Raw genomic sequence first — 17,648 nt, forward strand, 5'->3', positions numbered from 1 at the left:
AACGAACCAATGTCCTCTATTATAAGTGCCTTTAATAATGTAGCCTATTTGTTCGAATTTGGAATGTCTTCAACGCTGTTCAGAAGCCACGTCAAACATTCAATGCACCCAAATAATGTTTAAATTAGTATAAGTAACATTCATTAAGACTTATGTCAGATGGATCAATAACAAATAAATAAATAAACAAATAAATAAATGTGTTGTGCATGGTTATCTTTGTTTTGCTTTGCATACTTCGCAATCGATTTGATAGGCATTACCCAAGGAACAGAAGTACACTGTGATGCATAATTGATCGGACAAACGCCGATTTTCATACAAAATGGCCAAGTTTGAGATGCTGGAACTTAAGTTTGCTTTGGTGGATTGAGCTCAATTTTTGACACGGAACTACAAATATGCTGAATTTTGTGTATACAAAATATAAAATGTCTTCGTTCACAGGTCTGGGCGTGGCAAGGCGTTGAAAATATTGCAAAAGTGATCGGACAGCGGCACGCGTGTAAATCAAAGGGGTACCGCTGTCCGATCACTTTTGCAATATTTTCAACGCCTTGCCACGCCCACACCTGTGAACGAAATCATTTTATACTTTGTATACACAAAATTCTGCATATTCGTAGTTCCGTGTCAAAAATTGAGCTCAATCCTCCAAAGCAAACTAAAGTTACAGCATCTCAAACTTGGCCATTTTGTATGAAAATCGACGTTTTTCCGATCAATTATGCACCACAGTGTAGCTAAACAACAGTATCTTAAGCCAAAGTTTGCTTACGAGTGTTTTGTTCCACTCTTATGCAGCAAAAATTTTGGGTAGGGGCTGTTCATAACCCACGTAGAACACATTTTGGTCATCTCAGATCCCCCTGCCCCATACAAAAAAAATTGAAATTGAGTATGGAGTGTAGACTTTGGCAAGGTCCCCCTCCCCCCAACTTCAAGCCTATAAGTCTACGTTGTTTATGAACGGCCCCTTATTTGTTAGCTTGCACTCATTTCTATTTTATTACTGGCATCCAAATTCAAAAAGCTAAAAGAACTGTTCCAAATCATTAAATCCTCATGAAAGTAGAAGGACGAAGTTCTTTATGAAATACACCCGTGACCTAAAGACGATTAGAATATGTAGCTTGGGATTTTTCGCACGTAGCAAAATGTTGCACCGAACCGTCCTCTTTATTGAATTTGTCAACAGCCGTGACGAAGTAGTTTCATTTTTTATGTTCTGCTGCTGCTACCATTCCCTGACTGACTCATGAGGAGCGACGTTTATAGAATTTCAATTATCTCCGAAGTGAGCGAAATGGTTGAGACGGAATCCGTGGGCGGAAGCATCTTCTCTACACAGTCGTACTGCACTCACTGAAGAAACAGCCGAGCGTGTAGGTCAGATACCTTTCGGCCAACAAAGGTATGTCCATGAGCTTCCCCCGGGATAATCTGTGCGCTGAATAGAATTCCTAAACTGACTTATACATATTTCATCGGCCGTGATACACATCCTGTTTTTCATGAAGATTTACTACATCATAGACTCACGTGCCCGAGGTACAGTATTTCTAGGCAAATTGCGTCTTTTAGATAATACTTAAAATGACTACATGAAGGATAAGTATTGAGTATTTAGGATTATTTTGCAATCTCAAACTCATGTCGCACTTGTAGTTTGTAAGACATATTGAATCAATAGTTCCTTTGGAAGATAACATTGCACCAGAACGTCCCATATGTGAACTTTGACTGCACCTCCACCCTACCCAACGTATCCCCAATATATTCATGGCGTTGAAAAAGTTCTTAAAAAAAACCTGATCTGTGGCATAGAAGCGTAGGAGGAAAAAAAACTCGAAAGCACTTACCGATGGTGGTGATGACTGTGAGGGAGTACAGGAATCCTCCGGAGAAGGACCACTGCGTCTCGCTTTCCAGCGTGATGTCACTCCCCTGCCAGCCGCGGCGAGCCCACAGCACAATCTTCTCCTGGTAGGCGCGAATTTCTTCTCCTACTCTAGAAAGGAAACAAGGCAACCGGCAAGAAAACAAAATGTAGGAAAATAAATTTCTTAAGAAAAGCAGTCGATAATTGAATTAGGGCTTTATCGGGTGTTCATTCGACGAATGCTAAGCTAAGGGAAGGGGAAATTGTAACCGGAAGGGGAAGTCGCCAAGACAACGGAAATGCTGGGGGTGATCTGTGGCGGATGAATTCGAGAGGGTGTTTGATGTCGATACTTCAAGGAACTGGGTTTTGAATGTCAAGGCTCATTATGGGGTGATATTGTGTTGCTAATCTTCTTAATAGAGGTTTCATTTGCTTCCACTATAGGTGGCTATTGTGTAAAAAAAAAAACACCATCAAATGAAATGCTGGCATGTGCGTAGAAAAACAAGCATGTTCTCTATTCGCTTTTATGGAAATGACATTACCTTTTTCCATGAACGTAGCCAGTTTTTAGGTCAGGGGAAGAGGGGTAGTTGAGCACCCTTAGCAAATTTATACCTACTAGGTTTTATAACCAAACGCAAAACGATGAATTTGAATTAAAAAACATTCTATTCTAAAAGCATCGTTAGACCCTTCAGTAGTCACGCAGTTGCATTTCGTATAACACGTTAAAAAATCTCGAATGTTCTGTTCTACACAAACTAGTGTAGAGCTGGTAACTATGGCCAATTTCTAGAAAATAAGAGATTTTTCTTTACTCGTGCCTGATTTCTTCTGGAGCTCATATTTATTTTGTTAAATATCTACAAAACTGCAGGAATTGAACGGCTACGCAGTCTTCAATACGGAAAACGAGGTTTATTGTTTGCCCGACGTTTCGACACTGGGGTCTTGTGTCATCTTCAGGGGTAACTAATTGTTCGTTTTTGGTCTTATGTTTCGTCTAACTGTATCTGTCGATTGTTTTATTGTTGGTACATGATAATTTTCGTTTGTCTAGTTTTGCAACGGACTGTATGCTGTTAGCGCTGTTGTCATGTACCAACAACAAAACAACCAGACATTTACAGTTAGACCAAGAGTTAGACGATGAGACCAAAAAACGAACACAGTTAAAATTTTCGTGTAATTTTGCGTTTATTTCGATGCACATATTTGGAGCATCGAAATAAACGCAAAATTAAGTGATGTTTTAAAAATACACGACCTGTAAATTGAGTCGTGTAAAATTAAATTCGTTCAAATTTAAACGATGGGTTCATAAACCACAACTGGAACTCATAGAAATTCAGTTCAGTAGCATTGTGTTTCAATGAAGAATAAATTTATTTCTTTTACAGAAATCAACTGTTTAAGCATACACGAATAAAAGACAAATATGAATTTAACAAATTATGAGCTTGAGCAAAAAAAAAATTGCCGCCCATCGGATTCGAACCCAAAGTCGCTGCGTGAGAACCCAACGCTCTACCACAGTACTAAAGTTGCGATTGAGTGAACAGTAGGTAAAGTCTGACTTTGTCAAGTATCTTTAGCAGCACAGCAAATAATTTTGTAATATCCAGGCGCGTAATTTCTGGCGATATATCTATTTTCGAACGTAATCACACTCGTATACATCGATTTCCAACAATTATCACACTCACCATTGTACACCCTGATTGGCACTGGAAAGTGTCAACAAACCCATTCCAGCAGATATTTAGAAGCAGTATCATATTTATCACATTCCTGGTAACTCAGTGAAATAGCCGAGAGGTAAGGGATATGCCTCACAATCCACGGATCAGTGTACGAATCCATGCCAATATTTTATTTATATATGATTCATATACCGTTCCGGTTCTAGCGATTGCTAGACCCTCTGTCAAGCTGCGGCGGCTAATTAGCTGCCTAGAAAGGATGTAATGTGTACATCACTTTTACGACGTCACTGATGTGCACCGAAAATGATGTGATATCACAAGATGTTTTTTGCTGTGAGCGCAGCGGTAAGACGGCAGGCTATCACGCAGGAGGATTCAGTTCAAATCAAAGCAGCGACATGTGTGAAAATATAATTATCAGAAGCAATTTCCAAACATTAATCACAAACCCAACAACAGAGTTTGTGATTCTGCAAAATATACATTTTTGTTTCTGTATGAATTTTGTCAAAGTTCTATCAGAAGCTGCTAAGAAGGCTATCCAGCGTGCTTATGTTAACTTTCAAGTTCCAAAATAACTTAAAAATGAAGCTGCTTAGAAGGCTCATGAGCAACCTCGAACAAACTGCTTAGCTTATAAAGTACCCTTTTATCTGAACTTTTGGTTACTTGCCGGAATTTCCCTTATGATAGTTTTATATACTCATATACTGCATAGTGCATATACTCACCTCAGAGAATAAGCCTAAAGAATGGTTCCTGGAAGAACCTTCAAACAATTCTTGAAGGTATTCTCGTAAAAGCCTTCAAACTATCTTTGGAAAAAACCCTCGAGATATCCTTGTTAAAATTCCTGCAGGGGATACCTAGAGAAAATCTTAAAGAGGTGTTTCTTGGGGGCATTTCCGGGTAACTCTCAAATAATGGAATCTTAAGAAACATTCTTAAACTCAAATACCAGAATTCCTGGAGGAATCGCTGGAATATATTCAAAAAAAAAAATTGAGAAGGGATTCTTAAAAGAATTCTTGGTGCATTCATAAAAAAAAAACCCGGGAGGAATCCCTGGGAGAATTCCGAAAAAGTCTTCACTGGGTGAATTCTTGAAGGTCTCCCCCCCCCTTTGAGAAATGTCTGAATAATCCCTGAAGGAACTATTGTAAGAATTTCTGATGGAATCCCTGGGTAAACTACAAAAGAAACTGCTGAGAAAGGATTTTCGAAAGAATCCTTGGAAAATTTACAGACAACTTCTTAGAAAATTTCCACGAGAAATTTTTGGAGAAATCCCTACACGAATTTTGGAAGGTGAAATACGGGAAGGAATTCCAGGATAAATCCTTAAACAATCCTTGGAAGAAACCCTTGAGACATTCCTGAGGGATTTTTTTAAGAAATCGCTTGACAATTTTTTGGAAGAAAACCAGAAGGGCTTTCTAAAATTACACCCTCAAGACAAAAATCCCTGAGAAAGCTCTGGAGGAGTTTCTGAAGAAATCCATTGATAACTTGTTTAGGGATTTATTTGAAAAAAAAAGAATCTTAAGATATATTTCTGAAAGAATCGAGGGACGAATTTTCGAAGAGTTTCCGAGATGAACTAAAAGGTTAAAAATCTCGTTAATACAGACAAAAAAAATTCGAAGAAATCCATTTGCAGGAACTGCCAGGGTTATTCTTGCAAGAATTCATGAAGGAACCCTGAATTATTCCGTGGATGCACTGAAGAAGAATTTCTTGGAGAAAATTGTGTAAGAGTTCCTGGATGGCTACTTCGAGAATTTACTGGCTCCATCATACATCCCTCTAAAGTTATCTTAAAAAATTCCAACATAAATCGCTAGAGAAAAACCTCTAGAAGTCCTTGAAGTAATTCAAAAAAGACTTCAGGTATTCCTGGAGGCATCCCTGAAAAAAATTCTTGGGTGCATCCTTGAAAAAAGTAATAGAAAGATTTCTGAAATACCTGATCGTCCTGAATGTTTTTTGTGGAGATACCAAGAGGAATTTCTTAAAAATCACAACAGGAATTTTAGGAGCAACCCCTGGAAGAATTGCCGGAGCAATCCCTGAAGGAATTCCTGAAAAAAAAATCCTGAAGGAATTCTTGGAAAAACCCCTGAAGGAGCTCCCGGAAATATGCCTGAATAATACTCCAGGAGAAATCTCTGGAGAAAACCCTGGAGGAATTCCGGGCGGAGTCCTTGGAGAAATGCCTGGAAAGAATGCCTGGAGGAATCCTTGGGGAAAATCCCTGGAGCAATTCCTGGCGGAATTTCCACAGGAATCCTTGGAGGAATTCCTGGAGGAATCTCAGGAGGAATTTCTGAAGGAATATCTGGAGGACTTCCTGAATTTTTCTGAAGGAACTCCTGCAGGAATCTCTGAAGAAATAACTGGATGAATTCTTGGAGCAATCCCGAAACGAATTCTTGGAAGAATCTCTGATTGAATTCACCGAGGAATGCCAGGAGGAATTTCTTATGAAATATCTGGAAAAATCCTGGAAAAATTCTTGGAGTAATTTCTAGAGGAATTCCTGTAGAAATTCCCGGAGGAATACCTGAAGTAATTCCAGGAGTAATCTCTGGAGAATTACTGGAGAAACCTTTGAATTCCTGAATAAATTCCTTGGGGAATCCTTAGAGGAATCTCTAACACAATATCTGGAAGAATCTTTGGAAGAATTCCTGGAGGAATTCCAGGAGGAAGAACTGGAGGAATGCTTTTATTAATGCTGGAGGAATGCCTGAAATAATGCCTTGAGTGATTCCTGCAGGAATCCCTAAAACAACTCATTTAAGGTGCCCTGGAGGAATTCCTGAATAAATTCCGTGACAAAATGCTGCAGGAATTCGTGAAGCAATTCTTGGAAGAAACTCTACAATACCTGGAGAAATGCCAAGAGGATTTCCTGGAGGAACTTCTAGAGGAATCACTAGAGCAATCCTTGTAGGGATCGCTACAGGAATCTCCGGAAGAATTCTTGATTGAATTTCTGGAGGAATCCCAGGAGGAGTTCCTGTAGAATACCTGGAAACAATCCTGGAGGTATTGTATAAGGAATGCTAGGATAAATCCCTGGAGGAATTTCTGAAGAAATCCAAGAAGGATTTTCTGAAGAATTCTCCAGAGGTAGACTTAAGAAATCACAGAAGGAATTCTTGAAAAAATCCTGAAGAGATTCCTGAAGGAATACCTTGACGAATTCTTGGAGGAATTATTGGAGGAATTTCTTGGGGAATTTCAGGAGGAATTTTCTAAGAATTCCGGGCGGAGTTCCTGGAGGCATTCCTTGTTGAAATTCGGGAGAAATGCTTGGAGGAATACCTGTAGGAATTTTCTGGAGGAATCCCTGAAGCAGTTTTTGGAGGAACACCAGGAGGAATTTTTTAAATAAATTATATGGGCGGAAATAAATGATGTAGGAATCGCTAGAGAAAGCCCAATAGGAATCCGTAGAAGAATCGCTGGAGGAATTTCTGGAGAAATTACCGGAGAAATTTCCGGCGAAATGCCTGAAGGAATCTCTGGAAGAGTTTCTGGACCAATGGCTAGCGGAATTCCCAGAGTAATTCCTGGCGGAATCCCTGGAGGAATTGCAGCAGAAATCGCTGGAGAATTTTCTAGAGGAATCTCATGAGGAATTTCTAGGGAAATCTCAGGAGAGCTTCCTAAGCAAATTGCTGAGAAAATATCCGGGAGTAACATCGGGATCTCCAAGAGATCCGAAATCCCTCTGTCTAGGATTGTCGGAAACTCTCTCTACGTATTTAAATATTTTTTTCTAGATATTTTAACAATTATTTCTCTACGATTTTAACTTGGAAATTGTTTTAAAATTGCCACCGGGAGTTCCAGAAATTTGTTCGAAAAGTTGCTCTGGAAATTCTTATAAAACTTCCTCCAAAAATTATTTCCCAACTTCTTCGAGAATTCTTAAAGGGTGTTTTCAACATCTCTTAGAGTTCTTCCAGCAAATTCTCTTATACATATTCTAGAATATTTTTGGGATAGCTCCATTAGAATATTTTCTTAAGGTTCCATAGGGAATTGCTCCAGATGTTTTTAGGGAACTCTCCCAGAATCCAGAAGCTCCTCATTGGGTTCTTTCAGTAGATTATTCGTGATATTTTCCAGAAGTTCCTTCAGAAATTCGTCCGAAAGCTCTACTGAGAATTCTTTCAGAACGTACTCCAGCGATTCTTCCGAAAGTTGATCCAAGAATTCTACAGGACCTCCTCAAAAACTTGCTTTGCTATCATTTCTGGCAGATGCTTTGGAAATTTCCCCAGAAGTTCTGTATGGAAACCCTCGATGAAACTTCTTCCAGGAAAGAAGTACCGTAATCCGGGGTCAAATTGATCACTTTGAAACAACTTTTGCGGATAACATCAGTGCCTGTTCAAATATTGCCAAAAGAATTTCTGAAAAACCAGTACCCTGTGGATCTCCATGGAACCATGTGTCAGAATTTTGTTCAACAAATTTGAACTTTTAGTTAAATAACTCCAAATATCAAAATACTGGAAATGCCACTTTGGGGCGAAATTGATCAGTCTACAATTAAACATCGGTTGGAAAAGAAAATTTCCTTATCCGCTTAATTTTGCTCTTCTAAAACCGAATAACGCGTCTAATATCTTACAACTAGCGAATTTAATAACTTAAATGCAAAATTAAATTTTGAAATTTCCCCTTAAACGCCTAAAGGTAGGCAATTTCATTTGAAATAAATGATTTCTATATCAATAAATGACTATTTCATCATAAAATGAACTTTTTATAACTATTTCTTGTTCTGATTAACTGCATAACATCCCAACCAAGGCTCCACAAAAATGTTAAAACAGAGAATTTACGGGACGTCCTATTAGCAATTGATTGTTTAGTAGCAATGATTTCAGCTAAATGAGAAATACAATGCAAATTCCTTAAAAAAATAAGGCAAAACTAACTTTTTTCTAAAAAATAAAAGTCTACACTCATCTCTAGACATATACGAATCAGATGACGTAAAAAGTTTAAGATCATTACGACGCTTAAGAGTTCCTAGTATGGAATTACAATGTAGTACCCAAGTGATCAATTTCACCCCGCTGATCAATTAGACCCCGGTTTACGGTAACAAAGCAACAATCTCTACGCATGAAATCTGCGTTTTTGAAAGCTCTGAAAGTCGTTTCTATGCAACTTTGATGAGAAATCTATCTAAAAAATTTAAATGAAGTGGTGTTTGTATGTCACGCTTTGACTCAAGAACGGGTCAGCGGATCAATATCATTCTCAAATTTGGCTAACCATTAATGAGATTCAATAGCCACTGTTTTAAGAATATAACTGCCATGAAAGACATAATCATTACAGTAGGCAATTAACGCCTGAAGTCCTACTGGTGAACCGTAAAGTGCTAGGTCACACAAATGATTTATCGAGAGCAAACCGGGTCGAACGGAAGAAGCCGAACAAATTACACCGGATTTAAACGGGATGGAATAAGTCTCCAAAACGAACCAATGTGAAGCCATCCTGGTTGAGTGGTGCGAATTGGTCAAAGTCTATCGTTGAAAAATGTCTCATTTGAAAGAGACAATCGGGTTGAATGAGGCGGTAAGTATGGATGGGGGTTCCACGAACAAAAGCGTACAAGCCAACGCAACGATGAACGGAACGGAACGGAAGGAAATGGCTATAAAAGGCTACATTCGTCGAGGCGGATAAATGGCAGCCGGGGAGTGATGGAAAATTACTCACCTTTCCTCGAACACGCTTTTGTTGAACACATTCACCTCACAGCAGGATATCTGCCACAGTCGCATGGCAGTCTCAATTCTCTTGGACGGTATTTGAGCAAACCTTTCTAAAGCTTCATTACCTTCGATCGCGATGAACATGAACGCACCTGTAATTGAAGTATACATAATAGATGAGTACGAGTGGTGAGCTTACACATTACGGCTTAACATTGAGCAGTGCGGCGAGCAGTGAACGAACAGAGACAGCCGGTAGGGCAGACGATTCACTGGGCGTAAGTTGGCAGTTGAAGCAAAGATTTAGATAAAGGCAGATTGAAAGTGACCGAGTGAGACATTCTAATTATGGTGCATGATATGCGAAAAAATGTATGGGCAGAAAAACACCAAGGATTTTGAAATGGTCTTGGCATTATTCAGAGAGCATGATGTATTGCTCCCCTCCCCAACTAAATAAGTTTAAAATGACTTGTGTGGCTGAAGCAGTTAACATGCGGGTATTCAGCAAGACCTTAGTTCCCCACCAAAAACTGAGATTACAAAAAGCCATATACATGTCGATATTTTAGGTTACATTGCATTGGTTTCAGTACCAGAAGCAGATCAATTCAGACACAAGCAAATAAAGAAATTAATTTATTCATTACATAAAAAATAGAGCAAATTGGGGTAAAATGGACAGCTATTCATATCATCCCGAGAATGTTTCTAGTATTAATCGCATTTGTACATGTATATAAAAAATGATCAATAACTTTATGTTATGCGACCAGTGATAGTAAAAAAACATACAAAAAATGATTAAGCCTGCGCACTTTAGAATCGGTGCCCTCAAAAACGGTTTCACTTGAAAAAAACCCAAATTTATCCACCCAGTGATGATATGTAGTGCCTTTCTCGTTGAATATGTTCTCACGATCTTTCCGTCGACGTAAGTGAAAGTGTTCTGAATCCTGATACTTTACAAGAAAGCAAGCATTTTATCAAAGCCATCATTAAATGACTAAAAATTTATTGATGGGCATAGGCGCCAACTTGTTACGTAGTTGGGGGGGGGGGGGGGGGGGTGGTTATTAGCGAAGCTCTCCAAAATTGGACAATATTCAAGTTTTTTCAGCTCAATGCACTAGTTTTCACATGAATATGCCTAAATTAGATGAACTGCGTCAATATTATCCGAATTTTATTGATTTTGAGAGGCCTTGCCGGTTTCGGCACACTATTGGTTTTCCAAAGTATGGTCTATGATTTTTTCTTGTTAACCGTTCATCAGGTTACCTTAAAAGTCATTGAATGTGTCACATTCATGGATTGTTTCTCTTTTACGTTTGGCCATTTTCTATGGAACATCCGTAATCGGTTGCGGAGCACTACCGGTAGTCCCAAATATGATCTGAAACGGTTTTATATGTCGCATGCATGGGTTTAGTTCGCTTTTATATTTGGCCACTTCCGGCAGGATACCTGGAACCGGTTCTAGATCACTACCGGTTCAAATATATAAGTCGTCCTGGCATCTCAGCTGTCGCAGGAACGGAAGGGGGCATCCAAAATGCCTTCTCAGGCAAGTACAACTCTGTTTTTGAACATTCGCCGTCCGTTGATTTGCTGATCTTTCCCAGTGAACGTCGAGTATGCCCAAACAGCTACGGCACCGTTACCGCGGAGCCTCACCATACGACTAAACATCTGAATCATCCTTGGGCTACTAAACTTTTCGTCGGAACGCAACCCGGTTCGGATTCCCCAGGACGCACACAAAAAAACACTTTGGATGCCCCTGACCACTCCGTTTTAGCTGACTGTTCAGATCTGTACAGATCTGTTTCCGAGCATCCACCGTCCGGTGATTCATATTATTCTCCCAGAGAACTTTACTTCAACACTACCACCACCACCACTTGTGGCGCTGTCATAGATGCGCTCCACATATCTAGCCAGGTGACTCATCCTCACACCACCAGCCTTATTGACTTGTCACAACCCAGCACAGGCCTTCCAGGACGCACACAAAAAAGCACTTTGGATGCCCCTGACCACCTCGACGTAAATGCTAATCTTGATCAACGTTACACACAAAGTCGTCCTGGCACCTCAGCCGTCGAAGGGCCGGGAGGGGGCATCCAAAATGCCTCTCCAGGCAAGTACCACCGTTTATCTGAACATTTCCGGCTTGGTGATTTGTCTTCCTCTCGCAGTGATCCACGACCTAGTCATCTGAACGATAATCCTATCACTGATCTTGCATCTGCCGCTTCATCTCTAAAAGTCTACTACCAAAATGTTCGAGGTCTTCGAACAAAAATCGATGCTTGGTTTCTTGCCGTGACCGGATGTGATTTTGATGTTATTGTGCTGACTGAAACCTGGCTGGATAACCGTATACACTCCGTCCAATTATTTGGGCCTCTAAATGACGTATACAGATGCGATCGAAACGGAGTTAACAGTTCTAAACGCATGGGAGGTGGAGTTCTCGTTGCCGTAAAGAAGACGATTTCTTCTGTGCAGCTCAGCATCTGTGATAGCTGCTTGGAACAAGTATGGGTCAAGCTCGACTTCACTGCCCATGCTCGCATAGTCGACGTAACCACCATTGCCAATGTCAGCATACAAAAGCTAATATATAACGCATATGCATATTTCTGACCAGTTTTATTAAGTAGAGTGCAAGATTCAACCGTCACTTAGATGTCACCGAGGAAAAAATCTTGAATTTAATCTTTATTCATTGTCAAAATTGCACATGTGTGTTGCAAACTACAGTGGCGCTTACATCGACTATGCGTATTTGGGCAGTTCAACAACAAGTGCCTATACATTTCTTCGTTTTACCTTCCTCCTGATAAGACGAACGATTCACAAGTCATTGAATCTCATCTAAAGTCAGTACGTGAAATTGACTCCTGTAGTTCCTGTGACGACACAATTCTCATTTTTGGTGATTATAACTTCTCTGAAATCCATTGTATGAAGGATGAGCAAGGTTCAGTTACAATTGACTATTCAATCTCTTCTCTAAACCATGCACGTTATTCGACAATTGATGGAATGGCCTTCTGCAATCTGCTTCAGATCAATCCAACTAAAAATCTAAATGGACATACTCTTGATTTGGTTTTTTCCAACTCAATTGACTTCTCTGTGTCTGAAACCAACGATGTACTTATCGCACCGGACTTGCATCACCCATCGCTTGAAATACTCTTACCATTTTACGTTGAGGATGTATGCACCAATGATGAAGATCAGCAGCTGGATTTCAAAAAGACAAATGTTGATGCTCTCGTAACATATCTCAGCCTCTTTGACTGGTCACCAATGCACAACTGCAGTGATGTTGATCAAGCTACTGCCTATTTTCTATGTGTGCTGAATAACTAGTTAGTCGAACATGTTCCAATTAAACGTAAGCCACGGCTACCTCCCTGGGAAAATCACGAATTGCGGACCCTCAAGCGCAGAAAGAATGCAGCGCTACGTAAACTGCGAAAATTTCGTACACCGCTCCTGAGAACCGAGTTTAAGATTATCAGCAGAGCTTATACGACGATGAACACCTATCGCTACCGTGGTTTTGTTCTGAGAACTCAAAATCATCTTCGTCGTAATCCAAAATCATGTTGGGCTTTTGTCAACAGCAAACGAAAAGACTACGGCTTTCCAGTGAACATGTTCTTTGGCGATAAGCACTGTACTACGGCTAGTGATAAATGTACGTTATTTGCTGAACGGTTCTGTAGTGTGTTCAACAATACATCATGTACCGATTTTGAACTGAAACAAGCAACCAATAATGTTGCTACAGACGCTGTGGATATTGATATTTTTGAAGTAACTGACTCGATGATCGTACGCGCTACAGACAAGTTGAAAAGTTCCCATAAACCTGGTCCGGATGGTATCCCTGCGGTAATCTACAAGAAGTGTGCCGAGTGCCTTCTCGCCTTGCTTCTCGCGCCGTTACGGTTTATTTTCAACCTATCTTTGAACTTAGATAATTAGTATTAATTATCTAAGCTTTGAGGCAACGTAAGTTTCCAGAGGTTTGGAAAAGCTCCATCATGTTTCCAGTATTTAAAAAAGGATCGAAAAGGGACATCTCCAACTATCGTGGGATAACTTCATTGAGTGCTGGGTCTAAGATCTTCGAGATAGTCACTCATTTACGACTTGTTTTTGCCTTTCTCGTACACTAAGTGTACTGGAAAGGCTATATGTTCACTCCAAAAATGACTTTTTGATAGAAGGCCCGGAGGGTCAAATCACATATACCAATCGACTCAGCTCGTCGAATTGAGGTGATGTCTGTGTGTGTGTATGTATGTGTGTATGTGTGTGCGTGTGTGTGTGTGTCTGTATGTGTGTGTACAAAAAAACTCACATCACTTTTTGGCAGTAAACCTCATCCGATTTCAATGAGCGATGGTTCATTCGACGCGGAATCTGGTCAAATTGTTTCCTATTGAAAATGGTTCGGATCGGTTCAGCCGTTCCGGAGATATGGCCATTTAGGTGTTCCGGAACGGTACCCCAGGAAGGGACCAGATATGAAAATACATCAAACCTATGCATGCGACACATCAAACCACGGCATTTTCGATAACCTGATGAGCGGTAAGCAGGAAAATAGTCTCAGACCATATCTGAACCGGTAGTGTTCCCGAACCGGTTCTGGGCGTCCCGCTGGAAGTGGCCAAATATACAATTGTACCAAACCCATGCATGCGACACATCAAACCACAGCATTTTTGATGACCTGATGGACAATGAGCAGGAAAATCATCTCAGACCATATCTGAACCGGTAGTGTTCCGGAACCGGTTCTAGTCGTCCCGCTGGAAATGGCCAAATATACAAGTGAACAAAACCCATGCATGCGACACATCAAACCACGGCATTTTCGATAACCTGATGAGCGGTAAGCAGGAAAATAGTCTCAGATCATATCTGAACCGGTAGTGTTCCGAAACCGGTTCTAGGCGTCCCGCTGGAAGTGGCCAAAAAATGAACCAAACCCATACATACGACACATCCCGAGTGGCACATATGTTCCATAAAAGTATATGGAAGTCTTGTATGGCCTAATTTGGTCATATAAACGTTGCATATACTATTTTAAAGCATGTGTGCTACTAGGGATCAGATCGCAGTTTTTTTTGATAATCTAATGAACGGTTAGCAAGAAAATAGCCTTAGATCACATTAGAGACTAGCTGTTGTGTAGCAGAACCAACGTTCATGTGAAAAATTAAATCGTGGCTTTGTTTAATGGCCTGATAAACATTAGGTATAAACAACAGTGACGAATATATGAGAACAAAATATAGACAAAAGTAAAGCGATCTCATCAAATCGTACCATTTCAGATTCCTAAGGTGTAAATTTATAGCAGGATGGGTCAACGTTGAATGGAAAAATAAGAATTTGATCGCGTCAACAGAAGATGGTGGCTGTTTTAAGGAATTTTGAGCTCTAAAACAATGTAAAATAAGTGTATTTGGTATGGGAAATATGTTTGGAGTCCACCAGAGTATTCAAGATAACGGTCCCAAGTCCAAGATAATGGCCCAGTATTCAAGTTAGTGCCTATTTTATAGGATTTTAAATTCTTGCATTATGGGCATATTTTGTATGAAAATATGTCCAGAATTCAAAATTTGTAATCAGAAAACCCAAGCTGTGCGCTGTTTCACAAGGTCTGCAATAGTTTGAATGGGAAAGAATGCCGGTCTTCGTCCAAACTGGTAACCAGAAAATCATAAACGACATGCCAAAATTCAATACGGCGACTATTTTATGTAATTTTAGGTGCAGAGTCCAAAAATGAATACCGGAACATCCAAGATGGTGTCTCAATGTTCAAGATGGCGGTTAGTTTAGTTGGGGTAGATATCCGGAGTCATAAAGTGATGACCGGAAAATCTAAAATGACGTTTCAAAATTTTGCGGCTTCATGACATTTGTTTATTTTGAGTTTTGGATCGTTGTCTTATATTTTCTGAATATTGGATGTTATCCCAAGCAGTACACATGTTACAAAGCAGTGTCGACAGCGCAGGTTTTTGATTCGACACGAGTCATTTTCAAGTTATTTTGCCTTTTGGCTAGAATTACACGAATATAACTCCTATACAACCAAAAACTTGCGCTGTCTACACTCCTTTGTGACTTGTGTGCTGCTTGGGATGCTAATATAAAATGTATCCATATTGAGTAGATTTGGCAAGCAGTTTTCATTTTGTATTTATGTCAATGTCATCAACATGTCGCTCGAGTTTTGATGAAAGGATATTTTAAAGCACGAGAAAGGCACCATCACCGCTAGGTGGATTAATCAGGGTTTTTAAAGTTAAACAATACATTTCGTCCGACCAACACGGCTTCTTTCCACGAAGATCTGTAACATCGAACCTGGTTGAATTTACTACCACGTGCCTCACCAGTATTGAGCAAGGACTGCAAGTTGATGCGGTTTACACCGACCTCACCGCCGCCTTCGACCGGATCAATCATCACATTCTTCTGGAGAAAATCAGGAAAATTGGCGCATCTGTGGCCGAATTCCGGCGCACTTTTTCTTCGAAGAGAAGAAATTTTCTTCCATTGCCTACCAGCAAGAAAATTTTCTTCTCTTCGAAGAAAAAGTGCGCTGGAATTCGCCTACTGATAATTTTGTGATGTGGCTTAAAAGCTATACCTGGTTGGGCGTAAACTTCGAGTAAGAATTGGATCTTGCTATTCGCGGGAATTCTCATGCACATCAGGAGTTCCTCAAGGAAGCAATCTAGGGCCATTATTGTTCTCCATTTTCTTCAATGACGTCACGAATATTCTTCCTCATGGCTGCAGACTACTGTTTGCTGATGACCTTAAAATCTACGTCGTCATTCGGAGTAAAAACGACTGCCAATTGCTGCAAACTTTACTGAATGAATTTGCTGCTTGGTGTTCACGCAATCATATGTCGCTGAGCATTTGTAAATGTTCAGTGATCTCGTTCCATAGGAAGTTGAACCCTGTGGTATTTAACTATAAGATAAATGACATTCCACTTGAAAGATCATCAGTTGTAAGAGATCTGGGGGTCTTGTTGGACAGTAATCTCACATTTAACCAGCAAAGGGGCTGTCCATAAACCACGTGGTCATTTTTTTGGGACTTTTCAACCCACCCCCCCCTCCTCCCGCGTGGTCATTAGTCCATACAAAAATTTTTATTTGTCCATACAAAATGGTCATTGGCCGAAACCCCCCCCCCCCCCTTTAATGACCACGTGGTTTATGGACAGCCCCAAAGGATCCCTATTGTTTGAAATCACTATTTTGCTCACTTGTACGATCGATAGTCGAAACTGCTGATGTTGTATGGACTCCGTATCAGTCTACATGGATTCAACGTATCGAAGGCATCCAAAAACGTTTTCTTCGACATGCCCTTGCTAACCTACCATGGAGGGACCCAGTCAATTTACCGCCCTACCGAGATCGTTGCCGGTTACTCAACCTGGATACATTAGAGCACCGACGTCACGTGAACCAAGCAATTTTTGTTGCCAAGCTTTTGAAAGGAGACATTGATTCTTGTACGCTTCTTTCCTTACTTCCTGTTTATGCTCCTCCAAGGGCCCTTCGTAATCACACTCTCCTGCGCCCCAGTCTGCAGAGGACTAATTATGGAAGTTACGCGCCGTTTCCTGCGATGATTAACGAATTCATTAAAGTGCAGCAGCTTTTTTATTTTAACATGTCGTTAGCCAGCTTTAGGGACAAGGTTCTTGCTCTAAATTTACAATGAATATTAGTTTTAATTTTTATAAATGTTTTAATTAGTAATGTTCACTAGGATATAAAATCCGATGAATGTAATTTTAATAAATAAATAAATAAATATGTTCTGAGAATATTTTCCTGCTTACTGTTCATCAGGATATCAAAAAAGCCACCATTTGATATGTCGCATGCATGGGTTTGGTTAACTTTTATACTTGGCCACCTCCAGTGGGACATCTGGAACCGGTTCCGGAACACTACCGGTTCAAATATGGTCTGAGACTATTTTCATGGTTACCATTCATCAAGTTATCGGAAATGCCGTAGTTTGATGTGTCGCATGGATGGGTTTGTAGCGTTTTCATATCTGACCCCTGCCTGGGGTACCGGTCCGGAACACCTAAATGGCCATAACTTCGGAACGGCTGGACCGATCCGAACCATTTTCAATAAGAAACAAGGAGACCAGATTCCGCGTCAAACGATCCGTTGGTCATTAAAATCGGTTGAGGTTTACTGCCAAAAAGTG

The 17,648-nt window shown here is 40.2% G+C and overlaps 1 protein-coding gene across 1 annotated transcript in view; it reads right to left on the reverse strand.

The window, feature by feature from the left end:
- The window catches only part of LOC134291451 (potassium channel subfamily K member 18), a 202,566-nt gene that overhangs the window by 87,368 nt on the left and 97,550 nt on the right, over positions 1 to 17,648 (reverse strand). Inside the window, exons 3-4 of the mRNA XM_062859206.1 lie at positions 9,349 to 9,496; positions 1,863 to 2,011 (exon numbers count right to left, since the gene is read on the reverse strand). Coding sequence (XP_062715190.1) covers positions 1,863 to 2,011; positions 9,349 to 9,496 — 297 coding nt within the window. The remainder of the gene's footprint in view (positions 1 to 1,862; positions 2,012 to 9,348; positions 9,497 to 17,648) is intronic.

Source organism: Aedes albopictus, chromosome 3, assembly GCF_035046485.1.
Source record: "Aedes albopictus strain Foshan chromosome 3, AalbF5, whole genome shotgun sequence".
In the NCBI taxonomy this organism is placed as follows: domain Eukaryota; kingdom Metazoa; phylum Arthropoda; class Insecta; order Diptera; family Culicidae; genus Aedes; species Aedes albopictus.